The sequence below is a fragment of the Terrapene carolina genome, unplaced genomic scaffold (genome assembly GCF_002925995.2).
Source record: "Terrapene carolina triunguis isolate 2854851 unplaced genomic scaffold, T_m_triunguis-2.0 Scaffold132, whole genome shotgun sequence".
Classification (NCBI taxonomy): domain Eukaryota; kingdom Metazoa; phylum Chordata; order Testudines; family Emydidae; genus Terrapene; species Terrapene triunguis.
The window spans coordinates 13234450-13261603 of NW_020664483.1; the positions used below are offsets into that span (position 1 = coordinate 13234450).

At 41.5% G+C, this 27154-nt stretch overlaps 1 protein-coding gene across 2 annotated transcripts in view; it reads left to right on the plus strand.

Annotated features, from left to right (window-relative positions):
* The first annotated feature begins 453 nt into the window (after positions 1-453).
* EHBP1 (EH domain binding protein 1) overlaps positions 454-27154 on the plus strand; it is a 333194-nt gene continuing 306493 nt past the window's right edge. For both annotated transcript variants that reach the window (XM_024199807.1, XM_024199808.1), the window contains exon 1: positions 454-876. In XM_024199807.1, the coding sequence (XP_024055575.1) occupies positions 773-876 (104 nt within the window). In that variant the 5' untranslated portion in view covers positions 454-772. The remainder of the gene's footprint in view (positions 877-27154) is intronic.

The following is a 27154-nucleotide window of genomic DNA, read 5'->3' on the forward strand; positions in this document are numbered from 1 at the left end:
CTTGCATACAGTGTGTGTACACACTCCCCTGGGGAGAAAAGTGGGGGGAGGAAACAACTGTTACACCTTTTGTCATCAGCTGGAAGACAAAGAACTTGTCTCTGCTTCCCGTCTGTCCCTCCCTCTGGGTGCATATTGGCAGCACCTCAGCTGCTCTGCACTGCTTCCAGGAGATGCTTCATAAGGCTTTAGGATGGCCCTGACCTGCGCTTTTTTGTTGTTGGTGGTGCTGATAAAAGGACATGTTGATATATTTCCAGATGGACTTTGCATTCCTGAAATTGCTACTGCATTTTTATTCTATTCTATTTATTTATTTATTTATCTGGGGGAAGGTGTGTGTGTTGTGGTTCTCTATGGATGAAAGGTACAAGGTTGCATACAGTTGCAACATCATAGCGTGTAACACATTAACCACTGTTTCTCCCCCTTTCTGCTTTGTTTTCCAGTCTGGCAGTCTGCACATCACCCAGCGCATGAGAAGGAATGATGACTCCATGAGGGAACTTCTTTTCAATCACTCATTCACTCAGTCATGTCTCATGATGCTCCCAGCCAATAATGTGCCATTCACCTAGACTGGGATTTACCCTGTGAAAGGGAGAGATAGAACATGAGTCCTAAACATAACCTCAGGCTCTTTCTTTTGCATCATTTTTGGTGTATTTATATGTAGAACCCTGAGCATTGGGCACATGCACTGTTAAACCCTCTTTGCTAGATCCAAGAGCTGCAGCTGTGTGTTGGACTCTGATATTTTCTCATCGTCATCATGGCTTCAGTTTGGAAGAGACTGCAACGTGTTGGGAAACATGCATCCAAGTTCCAGTTTGTGGCCTCTTACCAGGAGCTGATGGTCGAGTGCACCAAGAAATGGTAAGAAGTGTGGTCAAGTGAGTTGCTGATGCTGGAGCATGGCTGTTGCCTGTTCAACTATGTGGTTTCCCTCCTTTAGTGCAGAAGCTGCTGGGTGGGGTGCAGATCTCTCTCTTAACAAGTGCCTTCCACCCCCATGGGGTTAATTATTGCACTCTAGTTTGATCATCTTAAGTGGTTGCTGCAGTATTAGACTGTGCATTTATTAGATATGAACTTTGATTTTTAGCAGCCTTATTTATTTATTTATTTTTTAACGGAAACATTTCCAAATGTCAACACATGTCTCAGAGATGGGTGTGATAAGCCAACTGTAACATCAAAGGGATATAGGGATTTGACACATTTTTCAGAGTGATAGTGTATCTTATTTTATTCTGGGTAGATCTGACTTTTCTTGCCTAAAGACTTCTCTTTCCCCTTCCATCTTTTGAATGGGAAGAGTGAGGACACAGAGCCTTGGGAATTATTTGAGTTATTTGCTGAGTCAGACAAGAATTTCGTGCTGTAATGGCCCAGTGGAACATATTTAGAGCTGGCTAGACTGCAGCAAGCAATTAACTGTATGGGTCTGTCTCAGTCACACCTCTCTCCTTATGCAAAGTGGACTCCTAGAGCTGATTGGATTTTTTTGGTCTTGTTTTGCATGGAGGACCAGGATCTAGGTTTTGTTTTTGGTGTTTCTTGTTTTACCATGCAAAGCCAAAAAAAATCACATTAAAATACATTATACTAAAACTGAAGTTATCTATTAGTAGGCCAGGAAGGCTTGCATTATTTTTCATGTTCATAATGGACTCGGTTCTGTAATGTCAGTGGGAAGTGAGCGTACTTGAAAACTTCCAAAACGGCACTGTAAATCATCTGTAGCAAACTTAATTTCTATTATTGGCTTTTCTTCTTGTTGGCCAGCTTGGCACTAGCATTGGATGCTTTTAGTAGTTATGCGTAATTGCTTCTGCTAAGTTAAATTGTTAGAAATATCAATCAAACATACTTGAATCATAATACTACCCCTATCTTAAAGGGGCACTGTCAAATTAGAAATCACTTTTAAAAGCATTCTCTGCACTTTTGATATTTCAGTTTTAATAAACTTTACAATCTAGAAAATCTAATTGATTTTAATAGTTTTTTAAGGCCAGAAGAAACCATTATGATTAACTAGTTTGATCTCCTGTATAGAACAGGCTATAGAATCTGACCCAGTAATTACTGTATCAAGTCTATTTTACCACTTGTCCAAGCTAAATGCAATGTAAAAAAGTAACAGAAGCACAACAAAGCTAAACTAAGTTTGACACAACTTAATTCATGTGGGTAGTGTCATCAGTTCCACACTCCACATAGGTGTAAATCGGGGCAGTCAATAGGCAGGCTGCAGGCCAAATCCAGACCCCCAGACGCTTTTGAATGGACTGCTAAATCTTTTTATTTACTTATTGTCATTATTGTTATTGCAGCCTGAAAAATGTTTCTCTGGAGTCTAGACCATGACTATACCTTGATCAAGAAATTTGGACCTTGGGGAAAAAAAAAATTGACTACCCTGGTGTAAATGTTTATAGGATCTGGGCCACATTGGTAACCAGGATAACCACACTTTTGTGAAATGTTTCAGAGATAAGTCTTTTAACAAATAAAGCAAACTCACCCTATACAATCACTTGAGTTGTAGACTCCTCTACACTTTTAAAAAAGAGGAAACCGTCTTAAGATAAAAATGTTCCATAAGCATGAGAGTTAAAATTAAATGTTTCTTCCACAAGTGGAAATTCTGTATAAAACACAGGAATGATAAAAATATTTTTATAACATTTTAAGTACAGCTTTCTCTGCCTCTGAAATAGACACTAATTTCTGTGTGCTGGTGAGCAATGCTGTCCTTTTTTAAGCTTGCATCTGAGTTTATGGCTGGGTGTAAAGAGCAGAATTGGCATGAGTGACAACAGAATATGAGAAACTAACTGCCTCTGCCCTGCCTCTTTCTGAAGTCAGGCCTAATGTGTATATGATGCGGCATTGGAGCAACAGGGCTACAGTATATTCTTTTAGGTCCATGTTGTAAGTGCCCTTTGATGGGAAATGTAGTAAACACTAAGTCTTATTTTAATGTATTGGCACTCCAACAATACTGTGGTTCTGTAAGAAAATAATGATCCATTCATATTTTAAAATAAATGACAATGCAGTCATAAACACAACCAAAGCAACATATGGCTGGGAGAAAAGATTGTCTATGAACTCAACAGGAAGAATGCTTATTTACAAGTTGAAGATAAGAAGAAATAATCTTTTGTTCTTCTCAAAATGGATTTATCTTGTGAATTTCATTGTTTTGTAATTGGTCAGTTGCACTGTGCAACACTAGATGTATTCTTGCAAAGTTCTAATACCTTCATTTTGTTTTTGAGTAAATTTTTGTTTATTGTTTTTCTTGTATTGATCTGAATTTTCATGTGGTGGTCTGAATACTCTCGGTCCTCAAGCTGGTAGCTATGCTGTTTATGTTGGAGGTCACAGACACTCTTGTGTTGCTGCTTTACTCTTTAATTGGATTATTTCTAGGTAAACAGCATATGTCCAGCATAGTGAAGGGATTTTCAGTCTTGCTTTTCCTGGTCTATATAGTTTCTCATGCTTGCTGCTGTTAATGATTATAGACTGCTACTTCCAGAGAGATTATTGATCACTTTATTAATTGTGATGGTATATTTAAAGATGTTAGCACTTCATTATAAAATCTTATTTTCAGGCATTCAGTTGAACAGATCTGCCTTTTCTGGGCTCAAATGTGGCATTGTAAATTCCCACTGAAGCATTTAAGAGTTATGGCTGTTCAGCACCTCTGAAAATCAGGTTACTAATTTAGATTCCCTACATTTAAAAAAAAAATGACCTGTGTCTTTAATGTGGATTTGTGACTCTAGATACCTCAAAAATTTGATTTTTACATGAATCACATGAGTTTAGTGCATATAAAAGGTGCTGGCTTGATAGCCCTGGTATCTGACATCCTCTGCTTACCCTAAAACAGGTGGGGGAAGTACAGGTTTTGCAGCCTTACTAATGTATTTCAGCCTTAACCTGGATGAAGTACATATAGTAGGGAGGGGATAGCTTATCCTCTGTCCATTCAGTCCTTGGCCCAGCTTCTGAGTCTATCTAGTACAAATGGTGGTGGTGTGCTTTTTATGGTGTGGACACTTAGTCAGGGGGAATTGGACTGAAAACCACCAAACTCATGTTCATATAGGCCCCCTGAACAGCCATTGGTTGGTTACAACATCTATTCACTATCTGGGTTGCCAGAGCAAAACTTTTTCTCTACCTGAAACATTAATGTATTTAGAACCTGTGGAGGGAGTAATTTGCTGACTCTCTTAGATTGCATGTCTAGCTCAGTCACTCTCGATGGAAGAATCCAACCAACCAAGCTCCCCTGTAAATGTGTGATTGCTTTGAGCGTCGGGAAATGCACTCGTGTTGGCCATAGTGTATAAGAAATGAAATTGCTCATATCCCCTTAGACCGTGAGCTCTCTGTGGCAAGGACTGTCTTTATTTTGCTCATTTATATGTTGCCTAGCAAATTTGGGTCCTAACTAGGCCCCCAAGATGCTACCACAATATATATAATAACTACGCTTCCACTGAGATAGGCCTGAATCTTACAGAGTTGATTTTAAACATGTTGCTAAGCTCCTTATGTATTGTTTCTTATCAGATTCTTCTAATACCAAGAGGCAACACATTCACTGTTAAAAACATTGAGATTATGACAGAAAATAATAAGTGACCACAGAGCTGTAACTAAGCATTTTAGCACCTGGGGTGAGCAAGTGTATTTGTGCCACTTAGAGGTGACACGGGGGGGGGGGGGGGGACTGCACTTGTGGAGTTGTGGGGTCAAATGCCTCCCCAGATTTCTGCCTTCCATTTAGCGTGGAGTTTTTCAAACTGTGGGGTGTGCCTTCCCAGGTACACCTGTCACAATTTGCTCCCTCTCACCTATCCCATCATCTGGTCCAGAAGTAGCAAATTGTGATAGGGCATCAACCATCCATCACAAATTTGCCACCCCTAGACCAGAGGATGACAACTGGGAGAGGCAGCAAATTGTGACAGGTGGTTAATACGTACCCATAGTGCACCGCACTCTGAATCAGTACAAGCGCTCTTGGTGAGAACACTCACAGCGGACACAAGGAGTCAAGTAGGCATGCACACAAGTGACATACTAGCTGCGGTGACTGTATGCTGACATAACTTGAATTAACATAAGTTTGTAGTGTAGATACGGGCTTGGATATATTGTTTGGGAGAGGTAACAGCAAAAGTCTGAGGCGAGGCCAAGATTCACTCAGGGGTTTAGACTCCTACTTTTGTGGATCTGGGTCTCCTGCACCTTAATGGCTCAGGAACAAAAAGACGCATAAAAGGAACCAGTATCACTGATCTTTTTAAAAAAAAATCATGACTTGGGGGTGTATACCTCATGATTTTTGAATTCTTGTGGTTGTCAAGCAATCATGGACCTATAGCTGTGTTCGAAAAAGAATTAGATAAGTTCCTGGAGGACAGACAGGTCTATCAATGGCTATTAGCCAAGATGGTCAGGGATGAAACCCCATGCTCTAGGTGTCCGTATCCCTAGTCTCTGATTGCCAGAAGCTGGGAGTGGATGACAGGATCACTCAATGACTGCCTGTTTTATTCATTCCCTCTGAAGCATCTGGCATTGACCACTATTGGAAGACAGGATACTGGCTTGATGGCCCATTATTGACCCAGTACGGCCATTCTTATGTTCAGTAAAACTTACAGTAGATTTTTGCCTTTGAGAAGGATTTAATATGAGATAGTATATTGTTCTACACGCAAGCAGTGACATGCAAAAAAGCACTAAGAGCTGGCTTGAGAGGCAAAGTAACAGTGAGAAAGGCAATCTCCATTGGTGGAATAAATGAAAATGAAGAAGTTTTGACACCAGGCTAGGAAATAGATTGGAAGTCACATGGTCCTACAGAATAAACTTGTGCTATAAAAAGAAAAAGAGAAAAAATTTAGAATTAAAAATTCCAAATTAAAAATCACAAACACATAGGAAGTGCTATGCTGGAAACACAGATGTCATTGCTATAAATACTAGCAACTATTTGCTTATAAATATTTTTCAATGCTTATTTGCTATTAAAATATAAATTAAATAGCACAATGACATCTGTCTTCACAGTGTTGACAAAAGTAAATGAAGAAGTGCTAAAAGTAATAAATAACATTTTAAAAAAGTAAACAAATAGAAGGAGCAAAACTATATTTAAAATGGATTACAACAAAGGGAGTGCAGGTTAGGGAATTACAGCAGCAGATAAGACGGATTTATGAACTGCTAGGAGACTTTATGCAGACATATAAACTGATAAGGGATTCTTTTAAATACCCAAAATGTGTGACAGGTTCTTTTTTGAGGGTGTGTGTATGAAATATTTCATGGAATCAAGTCTCCTGCAGCACCTCAGTATGTTATATCTGGTAGAGAAGAGCTGCCGTGTCTAGGCACTGGGATGCCTGTGCCTTGAAAAACAGAGCCCTGGGACTGTTCTGAGGGAGGGGAAATAAAAAAGTCGCTCTACCCCCCCCCTGCCCTATTTTTGAAAACACTGCAGGTGTCTCACCCTATTGGGGTAACTGTTACCCCCTCTGCCCCTCCCTGTTCCAGGGTTTTGCCTTCTGCCACCCACTGGCAGTGCCTCATCCATGGGCTTAACCCCTGCTCTTACGCGCTCCCTCCCTCCCCGATTTTGCTTCTGGGCCCCTTCAGCAGATGTTACTGAGCATGCTCAGTCTGTGTATGCATGCTCAATAGGAGCCAACCAGTGCACTCAGCACCCTGCTACAGTCCTAGCACCACGGAGAGCCTGCTCCGATGGTGCTGACGTCGCTAGGACTGATTCTGCGCACTGCCCCATTTTGGTGCCCCTGCTGGCTCTGTGCCCTGGGTTGCTGCCCCGCTTTCCCCACCATAGTTACAGCACTGAGTGACTCCGTAAGGGGTGCCACTTTAGTAGCTTTCTTAATCCAACTCATTGTGCCTATTCCTTGCAATATATACAATACCCTTCACCTTCTGTATAAAACTCTTTGCTTTTATAAAGCTTTTTTGCTAAACCTTTTACGTTTCTAAAGTGATTAGACTTCTCTATCAAACTGCCCGCACTGACTAAAGGCTTAATTTTCTTGTGAGAAACGTCTAACTTTTTTTGGATCAAATAGAGGTATTCTAGTGTAGTTCCTGCATCTTAAAAATATCTTTCTCTCTTGGAAATGAAGCAATACTTGAATTTTTTTCATCTGTTTTTCTCCTCCATGGTAGTTTCATAACTGGATGCTGCAAGAACTTAAGATTTGGCATTTAATGAGCATGGCAGAGATTCTTCAGATTTTTTGAGATTCCACAGTTCACTCTAGTCAGTTTGCCTTCCGGTCTCTGCTTTCCAACAAGCTCCTGAGCGCTGAAGGAAAGAACTGGAATTTACTGGCTGTTGCAGAAATAGAGATTGCTTGCGCAGGGCCTGATCCTGGAAGGTGCTCAGTGCCTTGCAGGTTTGGGCCCACAGGGGAGAGTCTTAGGAGTGTATGGGTGTGATTGTTCAGTAAAGATAATTGTGTGGCAAGGCAAGGTCAATCTGCAGTTTATATCTGGAGTTCCTAAAGTCTTTAATGTTGTGGACCACTTTAGTGTAGCCACTTCCCCTTTTGAGCAACTGCTTGTATAGAAAAGGCTTGGCTCTGCCCGCCGCCCCCTACGTCTACCCCTCACAAATTAGGGTTTTATTCTCTCAAATCAATTCTACTCCTCTTTGTATTCGCAGTCAGCTTTCCTGCTTCCCACATTGAAAATTGTCCCTAGCTCCAAAATCAATTAACTTTCTCCCAAAGTCAGTTTTTAACCCTCACCAACTCTCAACTCAAAATTAGTTCTCCACCAACCACCACAATCAGCTTTTAGAAATCAATTTCCCCCTCCTCCAACAAATCAAAATGAATTCCTTCTCCACAGTCAAAATCAATTCTCAGCCCTCACACTCTGACTTACCCACTTTCCCCCAAAATCAAAATATGTAGAGCCCTGCAAATCTGTGGATATCCGCTTTATAGCTGCATCTGTGGACCGCTTTTGCGGCTTGTGGATTGGATGTGGATACAAATTTTGTCTTTCTGCACAGGGCTCTAAAAATCTGTTCCTCCGTCTCATCTGAAACTCTGTTCTCCTTTCTTTCTTGTCCCTGCTCCCAAGTGTGTAGCTGTTGGGCTCCCTGATTGCTTCCTGCTAACACCCCTTTCCAGTTGCTGGCTCCTTTAATGCTTATTTCTTTCATTCCCTACTCTGTCTTCTACTATGTCACCCTTTCTATTCAAACTTTCTATTTGCTCCGCCGCCATCCTTATGGCTACCCAGAATTGCCATCAGGGCACTGGCAAGGGAACCTCTGATCAAGATTATTGTGTTTGTTTGTTTTGTTTTTTAAAATGCTATTTTTTCCCCAAAAGAAGTTTAGAAATACAGGAGGGAGGAGTTGGAGGTGGGTGTGAAATGTTTCTCGCTACATCTACAGGATGTTTTTTAGATAGATTTTTAAGTAGATGCAAAAGGCTTTAATATTATTCTCTTGACACCGTTCCGTCTACCCTTCTAAAATGTTATGGCTAGAGTACTTTATTTCCACAGTGCATTCTCTCTCGCGCTTTTTTTTCCTTTTTCTTTTGCATGTGTTGTGATATTTGGTGCAGTTCTTCAAGCCCTAGTTCCTGAAGTCATGATGTATACAATTCAAAAAAAAAAAAAAAAATTAAATGGAAGCCCTTGTGGTTATAGAGGAAAGCTTAAAAATGTCAATCCAGAGGCCATGACATTGGAAGGCAAATAAAAATAACCTAAAAGCTGGTTTTAAAAATAAGTTTGTGATTGAATTAAAAAAAAAACTTGACTCTTGTGGGCTTGATTTGTGATCGGTGAATGCTTGGGATTGGCAATACTGCATCCTTGTGCCCCAATCCCACAAAGACTTGTTGCTTGGCATTGTGTTTACTGTTACCAGTGAGACAATTTACAGAAATTAAGCAGTGTGCCTAATAGTAAGTCTTTGTAGCATTGGGCCTGTAATGAAGTATTTCTCAGAGAAACACAATTTATTACTGAAATTTCTTGACTTGAGTCAGTGTCCCAGCAATGGGAAAAACAGTTGTGCACATAAAAAAGTGGATTATAGCTCAATATAATGGGACGAACCCACTGTAATAGGTTGGTTTTTATTTCACTAAGTCTCTCTTTTGAGTGTGGCGAGAAAGGATGTCTTATGGACAGGGCCGTCCTTAGGATTTATGGAGCCGTACGCAGTATTATTAAACTGGTGCCCCTATGCCAGCGCAACTGGTGCTCCTACGCCGGCGCATTCGGCTCTGTGAATATGGCCCCTGCCTTCTGCCTAGTAAGGAGACTGCAGCACACGCTGGGTGCGCGGGAGCTGACCCGCTCTTACCTGCTGTCCCGGTCATAGGCGCGGACTCTGTGGGTGGGTGCTCCGGTGTGCTTTTCTCTGTTCAGGAACTCTGTTTTGTTTTATTTATTTGTAAAAGCTTCTCCCTGTCTGCGCTTAAGAGTCTGTGAAGTCTTCTGCTTTGGCTACCTAGTGACTCAGTTTGTGTGCATCTTCCTCTCCGTGATGATGGAGTAGAATTCCAGCAGGCTATTGTGCTACTATGGAACAGCATCAAGGTTTCCTGTCCACCTGTGCCTATGTTCTGTGGCCCTCTGTAGGAGGCTAGAAATTCTGCAGCTGTTCAAATTCAATTTTTAATAATGGAGGTTTTCAATAAATGTGCAAATAACTAACGGTGGATACAGCAGACCCTGTTTTATGCTTTCCTAACATTTTCAGTCTTCAACATAAGACACTTTTGTATTAACAGTGTTTAAAGAAGTTGTCAGGTGGGAAGCTGGAGGTTTTGACAGTTGACTGTTGGCACCTGGGGAGACATTGCAGAGAGTTCAGGACTGGGGCCCAAGCTAAAATTAGCAGAAATATATATCCAACGCCACTGACATCTCGGTTGTCATCTTTAGGATTCCAAGTTCACAACTGATTGAGTTGAATAAGACATTCACAGACTCACCTCTCAGCTAATGTTTCAGGCTGCCTGTAGTCGCATGAAGTCTGTTTCTGTTCACATGTTGAAGTTTTCTTCACAACCATGACTTTTCCTTTAACAAAAAACTAACAAACAAAAAAAATCTTATTTTCCAGAGCACAACTCTATAGCCAGGGGTGGATTCTACAGCTATTAAATTGTGGGATCTGCAAGGCCCAGAATATTAATAATTTTGGGGATAAACAGGATTATGGTTTTATTCTGCATACACATCCAATATGTTGTTGCCATGCTGTGTGATGTATTTATAATGACTTAATATAAGCAGCCAATAAAACGTTTCTGTGGACTAAGTATTTCTCTTCCTCCTGTATTAAAATTGGTGCCTTTGAAAAATAACCTGTACTTTGTGTTCCATTAGATTTCAAGCTATCCTACAGTCTCTTCATATAAACTTGGCTGCACAGTGCCCCAGAATAACACCTATCTTTAATTTGCTCCTGAGCTAACAGTAATTTACTGACACCTGTACAATTATAGTACCCAGATCCTGCTTCTGAAAAACAAGGAACCACTTCATGATAAATAGCATGACAATGATGTATACAATCTACCTGGGAAAACTTCTTTGCATACCCACTGACTTCAGCATTAAAAAATCCATATTAAATAAAATAAGTAATTAGAGAATCCGGCGTGTTAATACAGTTCGCAGTGCAATGTATAATGCTACTCAATTCACATCATGAACTTCCTTTATTTTGAGTGATGGCTCATTAAGTAAATTCTGAATCCCTTTGTTTATCAAAGTGCGTAGGAGGAGATTTAAAATAATAAAGAACTGTCAAAACAGCTTACTGTTCTTTTCAAATAAGGAACTGCACCAGCGAACTGAGAGTTCACTGGGCTAACCTGTGGCCAGCGTAGTTGTAATGCATCAGCAAGTGCCTTAGCCTTAACAGATGTCCTGTAACACCATCTCTTCTGTTTGTCACTACTGTTTGTCTGCCTCATCACTCCCAGCCACCATAACTCTGGCCATGTTAGCCATGTATGGTTTATTTTATTTTGGTTGTGTGGATTTTTTTGGTGGTGGTGGCTGATAACTGTGGAAAAATGGAATTGGTGTCCTGGCCACTCCTGTAGGTAACCTGAATGTTAGTTGAATAGGGCTATGAAAGATTGAGATGCTTATGGCAAGATGCTCAGAAGAGCTCTGCACCAAGTGAGCTGAACTTTTTTGAAAAATCTGGCCATTTGCTTTGGTGTCTTAATGTGACCTGAGCTCTTCTTCAAATTTAGCCCATAGTGGACACAGTACTTGGAATAAATGTCTGTGGGTCAAGCAGGTTAACATAAATGAAAAGGTTTTTTCTTTTGTTTCTGTATCAGAACTTTGATCTATAAGGATGCTAAAAAGAGAAGAGGCCTGCCTGTCTGTCATTTAGTTTCTAGTTGCACAAAGCCAAGGAGTTTAGTTTTTCATTAGCCATAGTTTCTGAGGAATATATAGCCTGTTTCCCATTATCAGTAACTTTAGCTTATAAAGAACACTTCTCCTGCGAAAATTATTTTTTCTTTTGCTCACCAATACACAGTTTAAAGATGTGCTGTGATGGTACTTCCTTTGTCTGTTAATGGCTTTTTGCACTCTTGATAAAATCACTTTTCATCCCTTCAAACAACTGCCTTATAATCTCCAGCATCTGCACGTCTTTTCAGAATACAATTTTGAAACTGGCTGTGCCATTACTAAAGGTATTTTTATTCCTGCGGACTTTTTGCATATACTACATGCTGTTTGAGTTTCATCGGCATTGAAATGCATCCAAGAGTAATCGTAAAACCACTGGGTTCAGAAAGCTCTCTTTGTGGCTGGTTTAATCATGAGAGTTGCTGACTGAGAACTGAAGAAATTGGGGACGGTGTTACAAGCAACCTTAGCATCTATACTTACTGCAGGTCCTGGGAATCTCCTCTGTTGTTGGTGTCCTGATGCTTTTTTCAATCCACGGCAGTAAAACTTTAGTAGGATGAATCCCTGTGAGGAGAGATTATGCCAGCTGCTCCACCACAAGAGCATAGGCCTTTGAGAGAATGGGAGAGTATATTATAGAAAGATCTTTTCCAAACTAATACTTTCCACACAACTTCAGCTCGGAAATAACCTTCCTTTTAAACTGAAAATTAAATGTATAACATGCGTTTTCTACTACCCTGTTCCATGAGAGCTGTAAGCAGCCCTTTTTCTTGAGCAAATTAAGCCTGTGTTTTTAATGTGCCATACCTTCAGTATGATAAGGGCATTTTAATATCCTTCATCTTCTAATGTTGGGGCATTTTCTGTTTGCAAAATTAATTTTTGACCCCTGATTGGGGTATTTTTATATTGGTTTTCTATCTTCTTGTCATCTGTATTTTGGAGTGGACGGATTCTAAATCAATTTGTCTTGTGAACCCTGTGCTCCACAGCTGTTAACCAAAGCCTACCTCCCATTGTCAATGCCCCAAGAAGGGCTGCACCACACTGGAGGAGGACAGTAAAGATGTGTGTGTTACCTGCATATTTCAGTTCCTGGGATGTTCTCTCATGGTGGTGCTTGTACCTTAGCAGTATTAGTTGCTTCTAGTACAGGGGTTTCCAAACTTGAACAACCTGTGAACCCCTTTCACTAAAATGTCAAGGCTTGTGAACTCCCCCCCCCCCCCCAAAAAAAAAATGAATATTTCCAGGGATTTTCTCTTACCTCAGCATAAATTATAAGAGCAGTGATCTTGGAAATATAAAATTTGTTTTTATGATATGCTTATTACACACTATTAATTATCATTACAGTATTTTTATTACATTATGAAAATGGCAACTCACTTCCAAGATCTCACTTCTGTAGCTTGTATCACTTTTGATTAAGCCTGTTATAAGACAAGGCTCCTATCAAGGTGCCAGTAGAAAAAAGAGGTGCGGGGGCAAAGCCCCTGCACACCTGGAGGCCTGGGGGGGCACTGCTGAAAAGTGGGGGGGGCCCGCTGGGAAAAAAAGGGGAGGGACCTGCGGGGGGGGGGCCCACGCTGCCACGGGGATGGCACGTGACCCTCGTCACCCTGCCCCCGTACTGGTGCCTCTGGCTCCTATGTTTCATCAAGGAGTATCAGATGTGAAACAGCAGGAAGGTATTTAAGAAGCCAACTCAAAGAATTCCTCCTACACAAGCACTCAGGTCTTGAGCAGTTCAGGCAAACAATGCGCATTACAACAAAGCTTAAACTTGTTCTTCATAATTTAAAAACAACACTAGCAGCCTATTTAATTTTAAAAACAGCAAAAAATAACCACCTCCCTTTCCATTTCTTATAAGGAGTCTTGAAGTTTAAATCTCAGTGTGATAGATATGTTTGCTTTGATCTGCTTAGCTCTTGGAAGTCCCCAAGGTTCCAGGCTGCTGGCCCCGTGCTGCCCGGGGTCCCTATGGACAGCTCTGTCCACCATTAGTGAACTTTTTCCAAGAACCCCCTGTAACATTTCGTGAACCCCCAGGGATTCACGAACCCCATTTTGGGAACCACTGCTCTAGTAAATCTAGTAGTGCTGATATGGTTACTAGCACTAAGGACAGCTACAACAGCTTGTTTCATGGGCTTAGCAGAGGGAGCGGGGACAGGAGTATGAGGTCTTGTGCTCAGGGCCCAACTCTGTACTCAGGAATGAACCCTGGTAAAGCATTACATGCCAAGTCGATTACTTCCTAGAAAAAATGCTGACTCTTTTTAAATTCAATAAATTTGTCCTAAAATATTTTTATAGAACTGGAACAGATATTGTGAAATGCTTCTTGATTTAGCAATGAAATATCACGTGCAGGGCTCTGCCTTGATTCATTGTTAATGGTTAGGTCTGCAAAATTATAGAACATTTTTCCTTGAGTTATTTTAGAGTATAGGAAAACCTATCAGAATATATCTAGGGTCTCTCCCAGCCTGGGTGTTAGTTCCGCTTGAGCTAGTGCACTCAAAGTAGCAGTGTAGACATTGTGGCATGAGAAGCAGTACGGGGTAGCCACCTGAATGTGGACTCGAGATATGGGCACTGTAACTGTACTGGTGTCAGTGAATTACTGTTAGCTCAGGAGACATTTGAAGATAGTTGTTATCTGGGGGTGCTGGGCAGCCAAGTATATACGAAGGGAAGGAGGTTAGCTTGAAAGCTGGTGGAATACAGAAAGAAGGTTATTTTTTCAAAGGCACCAATTTTTATACAGAAGGAAGAGAAATACTGAGTTCACACACATTTTATTGGCTGTTTACCGGGGGTCAGGTGGGCTTGTATCGGGTGGCTAGCCTGTGCTGCAGTGTCCACACTGCAACGTTTGTATACCTGGCCTGGGAGTCATGCTCCCAGCTTCAGTGTAGTCTAAGATAAATTACGGTGACACATTTATGCTCCATCTTGTGAGAACTACTAATGTTCTTAAAAATAATAACGATGACAACAATAAACCCATGAAGTTCCCAAGAAACAGAAAGCTGCTTTCTTGTCAGCCTGGTGGAACAGGATCCCCGTTCTCTTCTTTCTTTTGTGCTTTGGAACACATGGGCAGCCAGAAAGTTTAACTCCTGGAAGGAGTGAGGATAAACTATATGGCTTTCTTCCTTCTGCCCCCCAACCCCAGCCTGTAGAAGCCCCTCAAAAGTGCTCAGATTCCCTACTCACTGCAACATAACCCCCACTTCACAGCTTGAACATCTTTTGGTGATGGGGAGAGTGAGCCCCTGGCCGTGTAGCTCCTGAGTGAATTATGCTGCCAGGAGTGGCACACGGAGTAAGGAGCAGAATGGAAGATCCCACTGTCTACATAGCTGCCTCATGAGCTGGGAAGATGGAACTGGATTTCCTTGGAGGTCTCAGGTACCCCTCCTTCAATCATAGTGGGAGGGATCTGCCATTAAAGGATGAGTATATTGAGATCTCTCTGCACACTCATCCTGTGGGAATTTCAGTAGAAAGGGAGACTATAAGACGGGGTAGGCAACCTATGGCATGCGTGCCAAAGGTGGCACGTGAGGTGATTTTCAGTGGCACTCACACTGCCCAGGTCCTGGCCACCCGTCCAGGGGGCTCTGCATTTTAATTTAATTTTAAATGAAGCTTCTTAAACATTTTAAAAACCTTATTTACTTTACATACAACAATAGTTTAGTTATATATTATAGACTTGTAGAAAGAGACCTTCTAAAAATGTTAAAATGTATTACTGGCACGCAAAACCTTAAATTAGAGTGAATAAATTAAGACTTGGCACACCACTTCTGAAAGGTTGCCGACCCCTGCTATAAGACATAGTTTAAGACAAAGGAAGTGATGATTGCTAGATGAATGCATGTTAGAGACTGGATGCTTGCACAGTTCTAAGACAATATTAGCTGTTGGAGATATTTATTTTTTGTGTATCACTGACCTGAATGTGAACAATACATGTGGTAAGCAAAAATAAATGTTTCGAACATGTAACAGAACATTCCTGAGAACCGCTGTGAAGGCCCCCAGCATCTCTCTTGTTTTCGTCTGTCTTCACCTCAGTGTAACTCTCTGCCTGAGGACCCAGTGCTTATTCAGACCAACACCTTTTGACTTTAATGGTGTTTGTCCTGTATTTAAAAAATACAGGACGTGGCCCTAGATCAGCAAACGGGACTTTCAGCTGGGAGTTAGAAAACTGGCATTGGTCGTTGAAGTACTAGAGCCAATCCCAATGTATGGAGTTGTGAACACAGAGGCATTTCTGGGAACTAGAGCAATACATAATAGAAAAGGCTATTGCACTACCAAGGGACGAATCCTGCCCCTGCTTCCCTCATCCCACTGCTGTGTTGACTTCCTGGCAGTGGCATTGGTGTTCAGTTGTACAAGCAGAGGACATGGTTTGGGATATTCAGCCCTTGTGCTGCATGGAGCGTCACGCTGCAGAAAATGAGGCCGGGGAGCAGGACTTGCTGCTGTGCACAGCCTATGGAACTCTGATGGGATTCCATGGCCTGAAGGCAGGATTCCTCTATGCTGAACCAGAACACATCAACCCAATGACTGGCTGTTTGCTGGGGTGTCTGGGTTGCTTCTTAAAGCATCGGTGTAAATTACCCAGGCTGTATATTTTATTTATTTCCCTAAACATCCATTGTGTGGTTCAGGAGTACAATGATGTCTAGGGGGGAGGGATAGCTCAGTGGTTTGAGCATTGGCCTGCTAAACTGAGGGTTTTGAGTTCAATCCTTGAGGGGGCCACTTAGGGATTTGGGGCAAAATCAGTACTTGGTCCTGCTAGTGAAGGCAGGGGGCTGGACTCGATGACCTTTCAGGGTCCCTTCCAGTTCTAGGAGATAGGATATCTCCATTTTTTTTTTATTATAAGTAAGAGAACTCAAGAGATGGGTGAACATTGATTGCCTGTTAAAGGTGACCTTTAATTACAGACCCAACAGAATTGCACCTGACACAGTGAGAAGGGGTCAGCTAGCACACGGGGGTCCCTTAAGACAGGATTTCACCATTAGAGTAGACTTCAGTGCAGCTCTCACTGTTCTTGAGTTGTAGACAGAGTGCAAAGTATGTGCACATAGAAGTGTTTTTAAAGAATGTATAACTTAAAGAAATGCAGCACCAATATTGCATACAAAAACATGTCAGTGTCTTCTGTACTGTTTCTCTCACCCCTCCATTATCGCTCAGAATAGTGTTAGAAGATGAGTGGTCAGTATTTCTGGAGCCCAGGAGCAAGGATGGAGCCAAGGTGTAGGCCCAGCGTGGGCAAACTTTTTGGCCCGAGGGCCACATCGGGGTTGCGAAACTTTATGGAGGGCTGGACAGGGAAGGCTGTGCCTCCCCAAACAGCCTGGACCCCGTCCCCTATCCACCCCCTCCCACTTCCTGCCCCCGACTGCCCCCCTCAGAACTCCCGACCCATCCAACCCCCCCTGCTCCTTGTCCCCTGACCGCTCCCTTCTGGGACCCCACCCCCTATACAACTCCCTTGCTTCCTGTCCCCTGACTGCCCCAACCCCTATCCACACCCCCACCCTTAACCGCCCCCTGCTCCCTGACCACCCCATCCAACCGCCCCCCCAGGTTCTGCCCCATCCAACTGTCCCCTGACTGCCCCCCAGGATCCCCTGCCCCTTATCCAACCCCGCTCTCCGCCCCCTTACCATGCCGCTCAGAGCGGCAGGAGGTCGCAGCCCCGCTGCCCTGCCTGGCAGGAGCGGTGGGCCAGAGCACTGGCGGCGCAGTGAGCTGAGGAGGGGGGATAGCAGGGGAGGGACCGGGGGCTAGCCTCCCCGGCCGGGAGCTCCGGCCCACAGGCTGTAGTTTGCCTACCTCTGGTGTAGGCCTACCTCATGGCCAAAGCCAGTGAGTGGGATTGCAGCCAGGGAACATGGACAGGCTGGGAGATGGACTCAAGCGTCGAGGACTCCTCCTGGCCCACAGTCCTCTTATAAGGGCCAGCTGGGCCCTGATTGAGCTGGCCACACCTGTGGTCAGCTACCCAGTCAGCTTCCCCCAGCTGTTCTTAATTGCTTTCCCTGCTGCAGCCCTCTCCAGGGCTGCTTTTAACCCCTTTTCTGTGAGAGTGGGGCACCCGCCCCACTACAGGGACCCACAAAGGTACTTAGGCACCTAAGACTTGATTTTAGGCACTGCAATCGACAAAACCTCTGCTCTGCATAATCTAAACCTGCTTAACTCTCTTGGTGTCTACGTTTTTGTGGTAAAAGTTCCTTAGGCACCTATGTTTAAGCCTCTAGGTATGCGCAGTGATGCCTATCTCTAGACACCTATCTGCCACTGAAAGAAAGATAGGCACTCCTCTGTGCCATGTCAGGGCTGATCTGTTAGGAGTGGCATGTGGGGGCTGATCTAGTAGGAGTACTCGGAGGCTGCCTAGTTCCATACAAAACTCTGAGGGGAGGGAGAGGATGATGACCTCCCTTACAGTCTTTATACTAGTGGCTCGAGCACTCACCCAAGGTAGGGTTTAGGAGACCAATGATTCTAGTTCCCTCTTGCCTGATGAGGAGAGAGGATTTGAACAGGGATCTACCACCTCTTAGGTGAGTGCCCTAATCACCGTGCTATGGAATAATCTGTCCGTCTCCATCAATTTCTGTTGTTCCACTTTAATTAAATAATTTAATAATTAAATGCTAATTGGGCCAGAGAGAGAGTTAGAATGACTATAGCACAGTAGTTGGGCACTCACCTGAGAGGGGGCAGAATTGTTAAAATCCCTTGTCAAATAATTCCTAGTACCTGTAACCAAACATCATTGGAGACAAAGCTGCTGTGTGAACATAGACTAAGCATAATTCTTGTGCCAAAAAATGTCCATTATGTTAAAACAGGAACAATTCATACTGCACTGAGCCTTCTGACTTGATTTTGCAGAACAAATCATACGTACAATACGTCTGCTCAGGCCTTGGCTTCACACAAAAGTTGTACGGCTTTACTCTACCAACATAGTTAAAGCGGTACAACTGCTCCGCTCAGGCCTGGTCTACACTACGACTTTAATTCGGATTTAGCTGCGTTAATCCGAATTAACCCTTCACCCGTCCACACTACAGAGCCAGTTAATTCGAATTAAAGGGCACTTAAAATCGATTTCTGTACTCCACCTCGACGAGCGGAGTAGAGCCTAAATCGATTTTGTTAATTCGAATTAGGGTTAGTGTGGCCGCACACCACCGAATTACTGTGTTTAAATTAATGGGGTAGTGTGGCCGCACACCACCGAATTAATGTGGTTAAAAACCGAATTAAGGTGCTTAGTGTGGCCGCGCACAATCGAATTTATACAACCTGTTTCCCAAATTCGAATTATCTAAATTCGGATTAATCCTGTAGTGTAGACATACCCTCAGTGTTGATGCAGTAATTCCAGTATAAAAGTGCTTATACCGGTGTTCCCCTCCAGGAAGGGGAATAAGCTATGCTGGTTTAAGGCAGCTTTATAACTGTGTTCATAGTAGGATTATACTATTTAGGAGTGTGGTTTTTTTCATCTAAGTCCACTAGTTATATTGGTACAAACACTGCGTGTCGATCAGGCCTCAGATATCTAAATGTATTTTATTGAAAAGGGAAACCAAAGACCCAGTCCAATTCCATTCAGGTCAAAGAAAAGATGACCATTATCTTTACTGGAAGTTTAGATTGGACCCTAAAATAGTAGCATAAATCCAGAGGCAGAGTAAAAGTTGTCTGGATGGGTGCTGGCCATTGAGAATGTTACTGTTTTCTGGTCTGTGTGTGAATGAAGTGCTAAGGTTAGTGTGGGAATTCTATATGTAACCTTGGCTTGTGATTTTCATGATTTGTAATATTAGTGATTTTTTTCACAGTGTGCCTAAATGTACATTACATCTTTTCTTGAATTGCATTTAATAATTTTAATTGTAAATTGACAACTCAGGAAATCTGAGTTTTACTCTTAGGTTTCCACAAACTTTCAATGTGACCTCGGGCAAGTCACTTAAGATCCTATTTTTAAAAGCTAGCCTCCCTTTTTGTACCCAGATATGCAGGCACAAATAAGTCTCTGCACAGTTCTGCACCCAGTTACTTGTCAGCAAGTTAATGTTATTTAGATGTGGGAACCTGAATGCAGCTGAGTATCGATTCACGAAAAGGATTCGGGCATCATTATGGATAACTTAGTGAAGACTGTTACTGAGTGTGCAGCTATGGTCAAAAGAGCTTAGGTTGCATAAGGAATAGGACAGAGGATAATACAGAAAATATGTCATTCTGTATTCCGTGGTTCATCCTCTTTTGGAATACTATGTTCAGTACTGGTCACCCCATCTCAAAAGGATATTGCAGAGTTAGAGGGGGTTCAGAGAGTGTTTAGGGGCATGGGATTGTTTGCTTTAGAAAAGAGACAAAGAAGGAGGACCTGATAAAAGTACATAAAATAATGAATGGTGTAGAGAAGGTACATAGTACATTTCTGTTCTCCCTGTTTCAGAACACAGTGGGGGCATTCAGTAAAATGAAAAGGTGGCAAATTGAAAACTAATGAAAGGAAATACTTTATCACACAAGTAACTAGACTATGGAACTCATTGCCACGGGATATTGTTGACGTCAAGAACTTGTACCATGAATTTAGAACTGTTTTATTATGGGCTTGTCTACATGGTAGATAGCAAGACCATACTTTGTCTTGGTAAAAACTTACTCATATATTAGGATGTTGGCATGCTGTCTGAAGTTCCCTACATCACACTCAACAACTTAATGGCTACTCTGTTTGACAGTTGTTCTAGGTGATACTTAGAGATTCTGCTGTCATTGAAGAGAGAATTTTCTCAAGAATCGGGATGAAACTCCAAAAACTGTGGAGCACAGGACACTGCAGAGTTTCTGTGGAGTAGTAATCAGAGCTTCAAAGGCTTTATATTTCTATGCTGATGTGAATTGTTTGTGTGCAAGTTTGTGATAGCAATGCTGGATAATAAAAGAAGTGAGAATACAAGTGTAATTGGTGCCCTACAAATAGGCAGACTGTTCCATTTTTTGAAAAATCATGTAAACAATGGAGACAGTTGCAAGAATGTTTAATCCAGTTATTTGGCATGCAAATTAAGTCAGAGTGGAAATTCTGTTATAAATAATATATCGATGTGGAGCAGGGTAGGTGATGTAAAGTAAACTAGGAGAACTGGAGAAGGTAACTTAGAAGGGGGAAATGACTGCATAATTGCTCATCTGCAGTTCAGGACCCAAAACAAGATTTTTACTTATGTCTTGTTTTGATGAGGTGACATTTATTTAAGATCACTATGCCTCTCACTAGTGTATAAACATTACATTGAGTGGTGAGGAATATCGTTTAAGAATAGTTTCTAAGCACATGCTTCTTGGACAGGTACAAGATTTGGTTCTGGGTTTTTTTTTCCAGTGGCACTAACAGATGGGAAAATGGCAAATATTAGAAGAAAACTTCCATTCAGTAGGCATGTGGGCTGTAAAGCAGAGTTTACAGTTATCCCAGGATATGTTTAGTATGTAATGTTTAGAGATCTACTTAGTGTGTCTGCTTCACCGCCAAATGGTCATGGCAGTCTGAATGATGTACAGATTAGTACCAGTGAGTTGTGCTTTTTAAAAAAAACACTAAAGCTTTTATATAGAACTGAATGTGCTGTATGAAGGAAAAGAATGTGCTAATCTCTGGGAAGACTTGTGGTAAATTAAGTTGTTCGTATGAAGCTTGGTTACAGTTGAATCCAGAAGAATCCTGTTGTTTTGCTTCATATGTACCTGAGATCGTTTGAGAAAAGTTTGCAAGATTTCAGCACTGTTGAATTGAAATTTGATTTGACCTTAAATCCCAGCCTTTTTCTAAATCTGGATTTGAATACCATACTCCCGTCTCTGACCCTAAGGGCTTGTCTATACTTGGAAATTAAATTCACACCCTACCTGATTCTGGATTAAAGTGCAATAACTATTCTAGAATTCTCTCTGTGTGGACACTCTTATTCCAGAATAAGAGTGCCTTTTTCTGGATTAGCTTAATCCAATAAACTAAACCAGGAAGAGGCATTCTTGTTCCAGAATATAAGCGTCCGAGTGGGGAGATACTGTAGAACCTCAGAGTTACCAAAACCAGAGTTACGAACTGAGCTGTTACCCACACACCTCATTTGGAAACGTAAGTACGCAGCAGAGACAAAAAAAAAAAATAAAGCAAATACAGTACAGTATTGTGTTAAATGTAAACTACTAAAAAAAATAAAGGGAAAGCATCATTTTTCTTCTGCATAATAAAGTTTCAAAGCTGTATTAAGTCAATGTTCAGTTGTAAACTTCTTTGAAAGAACAACCATCATGTTTTGTTCAAAGTTACGAACATTTCAGAGTTACGAATCACCTCCACTCCTGAGGTTCTGCTGTACTGCAGAATAGCTATTCCAGTCAATTTCCAAGTGTAGACAAGCCCTACAACAAATACTGCCTTCCTTTTGAAGTGCTAAGTTTGTGTTTGACTGGGATGTTTCAAAACCAACAATATTAAAATTTGGGTGCTTCTATTTTAAATGTCCCTTTTTAAAATGAAAGCTTAATTTTCTGCAGCATATGGTAAAATATGTAGAAAAGCTATATCTGCAGAATCTCAGGATTCTATTTGCTCACATATTTTTGTTGTCCCTGCTGATGACTCTGTGTATAATTGTTTTCCCCCCACTGTTATGTATGTGAGGTACTGGGTTGCCAAGATTGTGTCTTCATTCCCTTGTTGGTTGGTTTATAGAGTGACACTTGATTCAGCAGGCTATTTTGCCCCTACCTGTGCAAGTATATTTAAACTTTGAAATAGTATCATTTAAAATTGTTACTTTTAATTTGTTTGTTTTATTTATGCTTCTCTGTTATACTCTCTTAGAAGCTTGAAAATAAAATGTTTTCTTGTTTGTCCTGATGTATGGCCTGATTCTGTACGTTAAAATTGATGGGAGTTTTGCCATTGACTTAAATCAGAGGGTCTCAAACTGGGGGTCGGGACCCCTCCGGGGGTCGCAAGGTTATTACATGGGGGGTCACGAGCTGTCAGCCTCCACCCCAAGCCCCGCTTTGCCTCTAGCATTTATAATGGTGTTAAATATATAAAAAAGTGTTTTTAATGTATAAGGGGGGGTCGCACTCAGAGGCTTGCTGTGTGAAAGGGGTCACCAGTACAAAAGTCTGAGAACCCCTGACTTAAATGATATAGGGTCCTTGAAGGATCTGAGCACCCATGGTGACAAGAGCCCTCAACTTCTACTGAGTTGAGCGCTCTCAGCACTTTTTAAGATTAGGCAGTTACATGGCATGTGTATTTTGCTACAGGAGCAATGTGGCTCCCTTTTTTGTCAACCCCTCTGTTCCTGTTTCCATGGAGAGTTTGCTTTTCATACCAGACGTATGCATTTAGATTAAATTAAAATGGTTTAAAAAAACCTAGCGTGAGACAAAATTATTTAATCTGTTAAGCCATACACTTTAAAGGATAAAGACGGGCTCTGCCCCTCTCATCCTTTTGCCTCATCTAATGGTTCGAGATTGGAATCCAGCCTGCAAGACATCAAATCCACTTAATAAAAAACCTGGACAGCATCCAGGCATATGTCTGCTCTGGTTGTAGAAGTAACTTTAAAACCGTATGGTGCCAATATCTGTCACTAATGAAGGTAACCATCAGGCTAAAGCAGGACTGGGCATTTGGCTATCTGATGAGGATGGTATTTGTTTTTAATTGTCTATTTTTAGTTATTGTGAAGTATCCAGTGCTACATGAGAGAGAGGATGATCTTGTGGTTCAAGTACTGGACTGGGACTCAGGAGATCTGGGTTTAATTCCCAACTCTGTCACAAACATACTCTCTGGCAAGTCATTCACTGTGCCTCAGTTCTCTGTATTAAACTGGGCTAATATTTTTCCTCCTCCTTTTTGTGAGTCTCATCTGTTTAGATAGTAAACTCTTTGGGGCAAGGATTCTCTCTCACTCTGTGTTTGTACTCTGCCTAGCACAATGGGGCCTCAGAGGAGCCTTAAGGTATTATTGTAATACAAATAATAATTACATTTGAAAAAAATGTGTATTTAAAGAACATTATTCAGATTGCAAAGTAAAACACTCCAAAATTGGGAAATGACAGATTTAGGGTTGCCTTTGCAACCTTAATTCCCTCATCTCTTGCATCCATCCTGTGCACCAAATTAGACAGATGTCCTGTAGAAATAAGAGTATGTGATTATTTAGTTAAAGACTGTAACATAATTAGGCTTGGAAGGATTAGATTTTTATTGCTAAACCTCAATTTCACTGTATACACACAAACCGATGAAAAAATACAAAATTTACAGGTAACATTTTTCTTACTTTGACTGTTTGGGAACTTATTCAAGTCTTGATTTATGGATTTGTCTTTTATATATTTTGACATTTGATGTTGACAATATTGTTTTAACGGTTACAAAGCTTTCTTTTTGAATCTCAGCATCTACTGTCATTAAATAATTATCTGATCCTCCCCCCAATTTTCCACAACTGTAAACATTTAAATCAATAAATTTTAAAAATGAACATTGATGTTATCCATCAAAATTATTTAAAAAAAAAAAAATTTGAGTTCTGCCAAGCGTAATCAAATGCCTATGCAAAAGGTGGTTTGCATTAAAGTTGCACTGGTAATCTTAATTCTGGCACTTCCTAATTTTGGAGTGTTTGGCATGGCAAACTAAATCATCATCTTTTAATTTAGATTTTTTTGGGGGGTATGATTCCCTTGATTTTTAAAGGAAAACGGTTACCCCCTTTCCCCCCCCCACCTGTTATGTGTAACTGTGACAACCCCTCCAGTGTTCATCTGTATTTTGAATCGTGAATCTTCTGTACTGCAGCACAGTCAGCTAACACTTGGGCTACAGGACTAATGACATTCACTGGCAGCAGGAGAAGGCTGTTATTCCAGAGGCAATGGACCACTGGGTCAATGGGGGTGGGGAAGCCTAATCTGCTCTCTCCTTTTGACCTATTTGGTACCCTGAGAGGGGGGTGTAGGCCATTGGATTGTAGTTTGTAGTTGCTCCAGCAGCTCCCAGTTCTCAGTATAATGTGTGGTGTTGGTGGTGCTTTTGCTGCTGCTGCTCAGTGCATCCTCAGGATGTTCATCTTCCACTGTGTTTTTTGGCCTGCTGCCAATTCACTGTTGCCATCTCATGGTGTTTTCACATGTCTTACAATATTTGGTGTGTTTTCATGACGCCATAGCTACTGGAATGATGGGAATATGAGAGAATCTCAGCTTCCCTTTTAAAAAAATAAGTTTCTATTCCTCGTGATTTTATAGAAAAGATTGAAAATATGACCCGACTGTACCCTAAAGGCATAGAAACCAGAAAGGAAATAAAAAGAAACCAACGCTTACTATTTTTAAAAAAAATCTCACGATGTTTGAGGCCTCACTCATGAATTTTGAATGCTTGGGGTTGGCAATACTGTGACAGTTTCCTGAGGAACACATCTGAGAAAAGGGAAATGATGATTTTTAACAGTTTGTCAATAAAAGCTGGACAGAATTTTGTGGGATTAAAAAAAGACGCTTCTTTAGCCTTAGGGCTATGCCTCTGCCAAAGAGCAAAGGTCTATTGCAAACAATGTGGTGTGAAGGTTTTTCGAAGAAAAGGTAGCACCGTCTTGTATAATAGAATATAGACCACTAAATAAAAGGGTCACTATCAGCTCCTCCTTTTAATAATACTGCATCTAGGGCCTGATCCAGCTCTCATTGATGTTAATAGGAGTCTGTCTGCTGATTTCAGCGGAAGCTGGATCAAGTTGCAAATGTAAAAATCTAACACATTCTGTGGCTGAGCAGAAGTAATTGATTTCAACAGCAATATTAACTTAGCCTTGCTATCTGTCCTATTTTTTTAAATAAAGCGTATGTTCTAAGACATATTAAGATTTACATTTAAGTTTGAGCATTGGCCTGCTAAACCTAGGGTTGTGAGTTCGATCCTTGAGGGGGCCATTTAGGGATCTGGGGCAAAAATCTGTCTGGGGATTGGCCCTGCTTTGAGCAGGGGGTTGGACTAGATGACCTCCTGACGTCCCTTCCAACCCTGATATTCTATGATTCTATGATTATCCAACCTGGCTGGTCTTAGGGGCACTAGTTACATCCTCGCTTAGTTTATTAATTACTCCTGATAGAGTTGAATAGCAGAATCTCTTTTTAGTGCAGTATTCTTCCGTTTTACTCTTTATTTTCCTTTTCAGTTAATTTGTGAAATAGTTTGACCTCAATTCTGGCATTTCTTGATTTTTTTTTTTTTTTTGGGGGCGGGGGAGTGTATGGCATGGCGTAATGATGTAATAGTGACCTTACATGAATGCCAGTTCTTATCTGCAAAATGATAAAGGAACTGAATGTTTCAGCTGGAAAAAAAATCTGTTTTTTGAAAGCTACAAGATGTTTGGGATCCCAAACTAGATTCTTTAGATTTTATTTCAAAATCAAGTCCTTGAGGCAGGAGGCATTAGAACAGTTTTTTGTTTACTACATCCATCTCCAGCTCTGGCACTGCATTTTGCTCGTTTGCTTTGTCTCATGGGTGTATCCAGGAGTCAGTGCTTGCTGCTGGGTCTGTGCCAGGGGTATGATTTGAAGGACATTTAATTAAATGGGTTCAACCAGTTGAGGCTTCTAAAAATTGCCCAGGTTTTTAAAATTTCGAGGCGTGGATGCTTAAAGAGTAGAAGAGTTGGTGATGTAAAAATAGAAATTATAGGTGCTGCTTGTGAGGCTGATTTTCTGTAATCAGAGAGGAAGTGCTAGTCTCTGCTTCCATCAAGGTAGGGTGACCAGATGAGATGAAAATATCGGGACATCGGGGGGGGGGAAGCCGAGTGCTGCCGGCTGGCCGAGAGGGCCGCCCCCCCCCCCCAAAAAAAAGCCGGCGCAAAGTATCAGGACAAAAATTGCATCCCAACCAGAGATCGGTCAGGACGCGGGACAAACAGCTCAAAATCGGGACGGTCCCGATTTTATCGGGACTTCTGGTCACCCTACCCTACATCAAGGATACAGGAATATTGTAACAACTTCAACAGACTGAAGAGGAGTCGTTCTAAATTTGCACTCTTATGATCAGGGCTTCCGACTTTCTGTTATTTATCAGAGCACCCTAACAGCTGTAAATACTTTGTTAGCAATTTTGGTCACTGCTTTTGATGACCACATCTCTATCTTCAGGCTGCTCCTGTTTAATTTCATAATGGTGAATGGTCACGGGGATGAAACTTGGGATCTCACATGGGGAGTAGCATAACAGTGGTCAAAATACTGCCTGGGAAACTGGAGCCCTTAACTTTTTCTTATTATTTGGCTAACATACATGTACAAAATCCTTCCAGTGGGCTGATCTAATTCCATTCAAATCAGTGGAAAGAATGAATATTTGCATTCATTACATTTTATACTTGCATTGCATTTTATTAAGCAAAAAGATTGATGGTTTCAGTTTTTAAAAGTACCTACATAAAACCTACTGATCATGATAAATGTATCATGCAAGTCAACT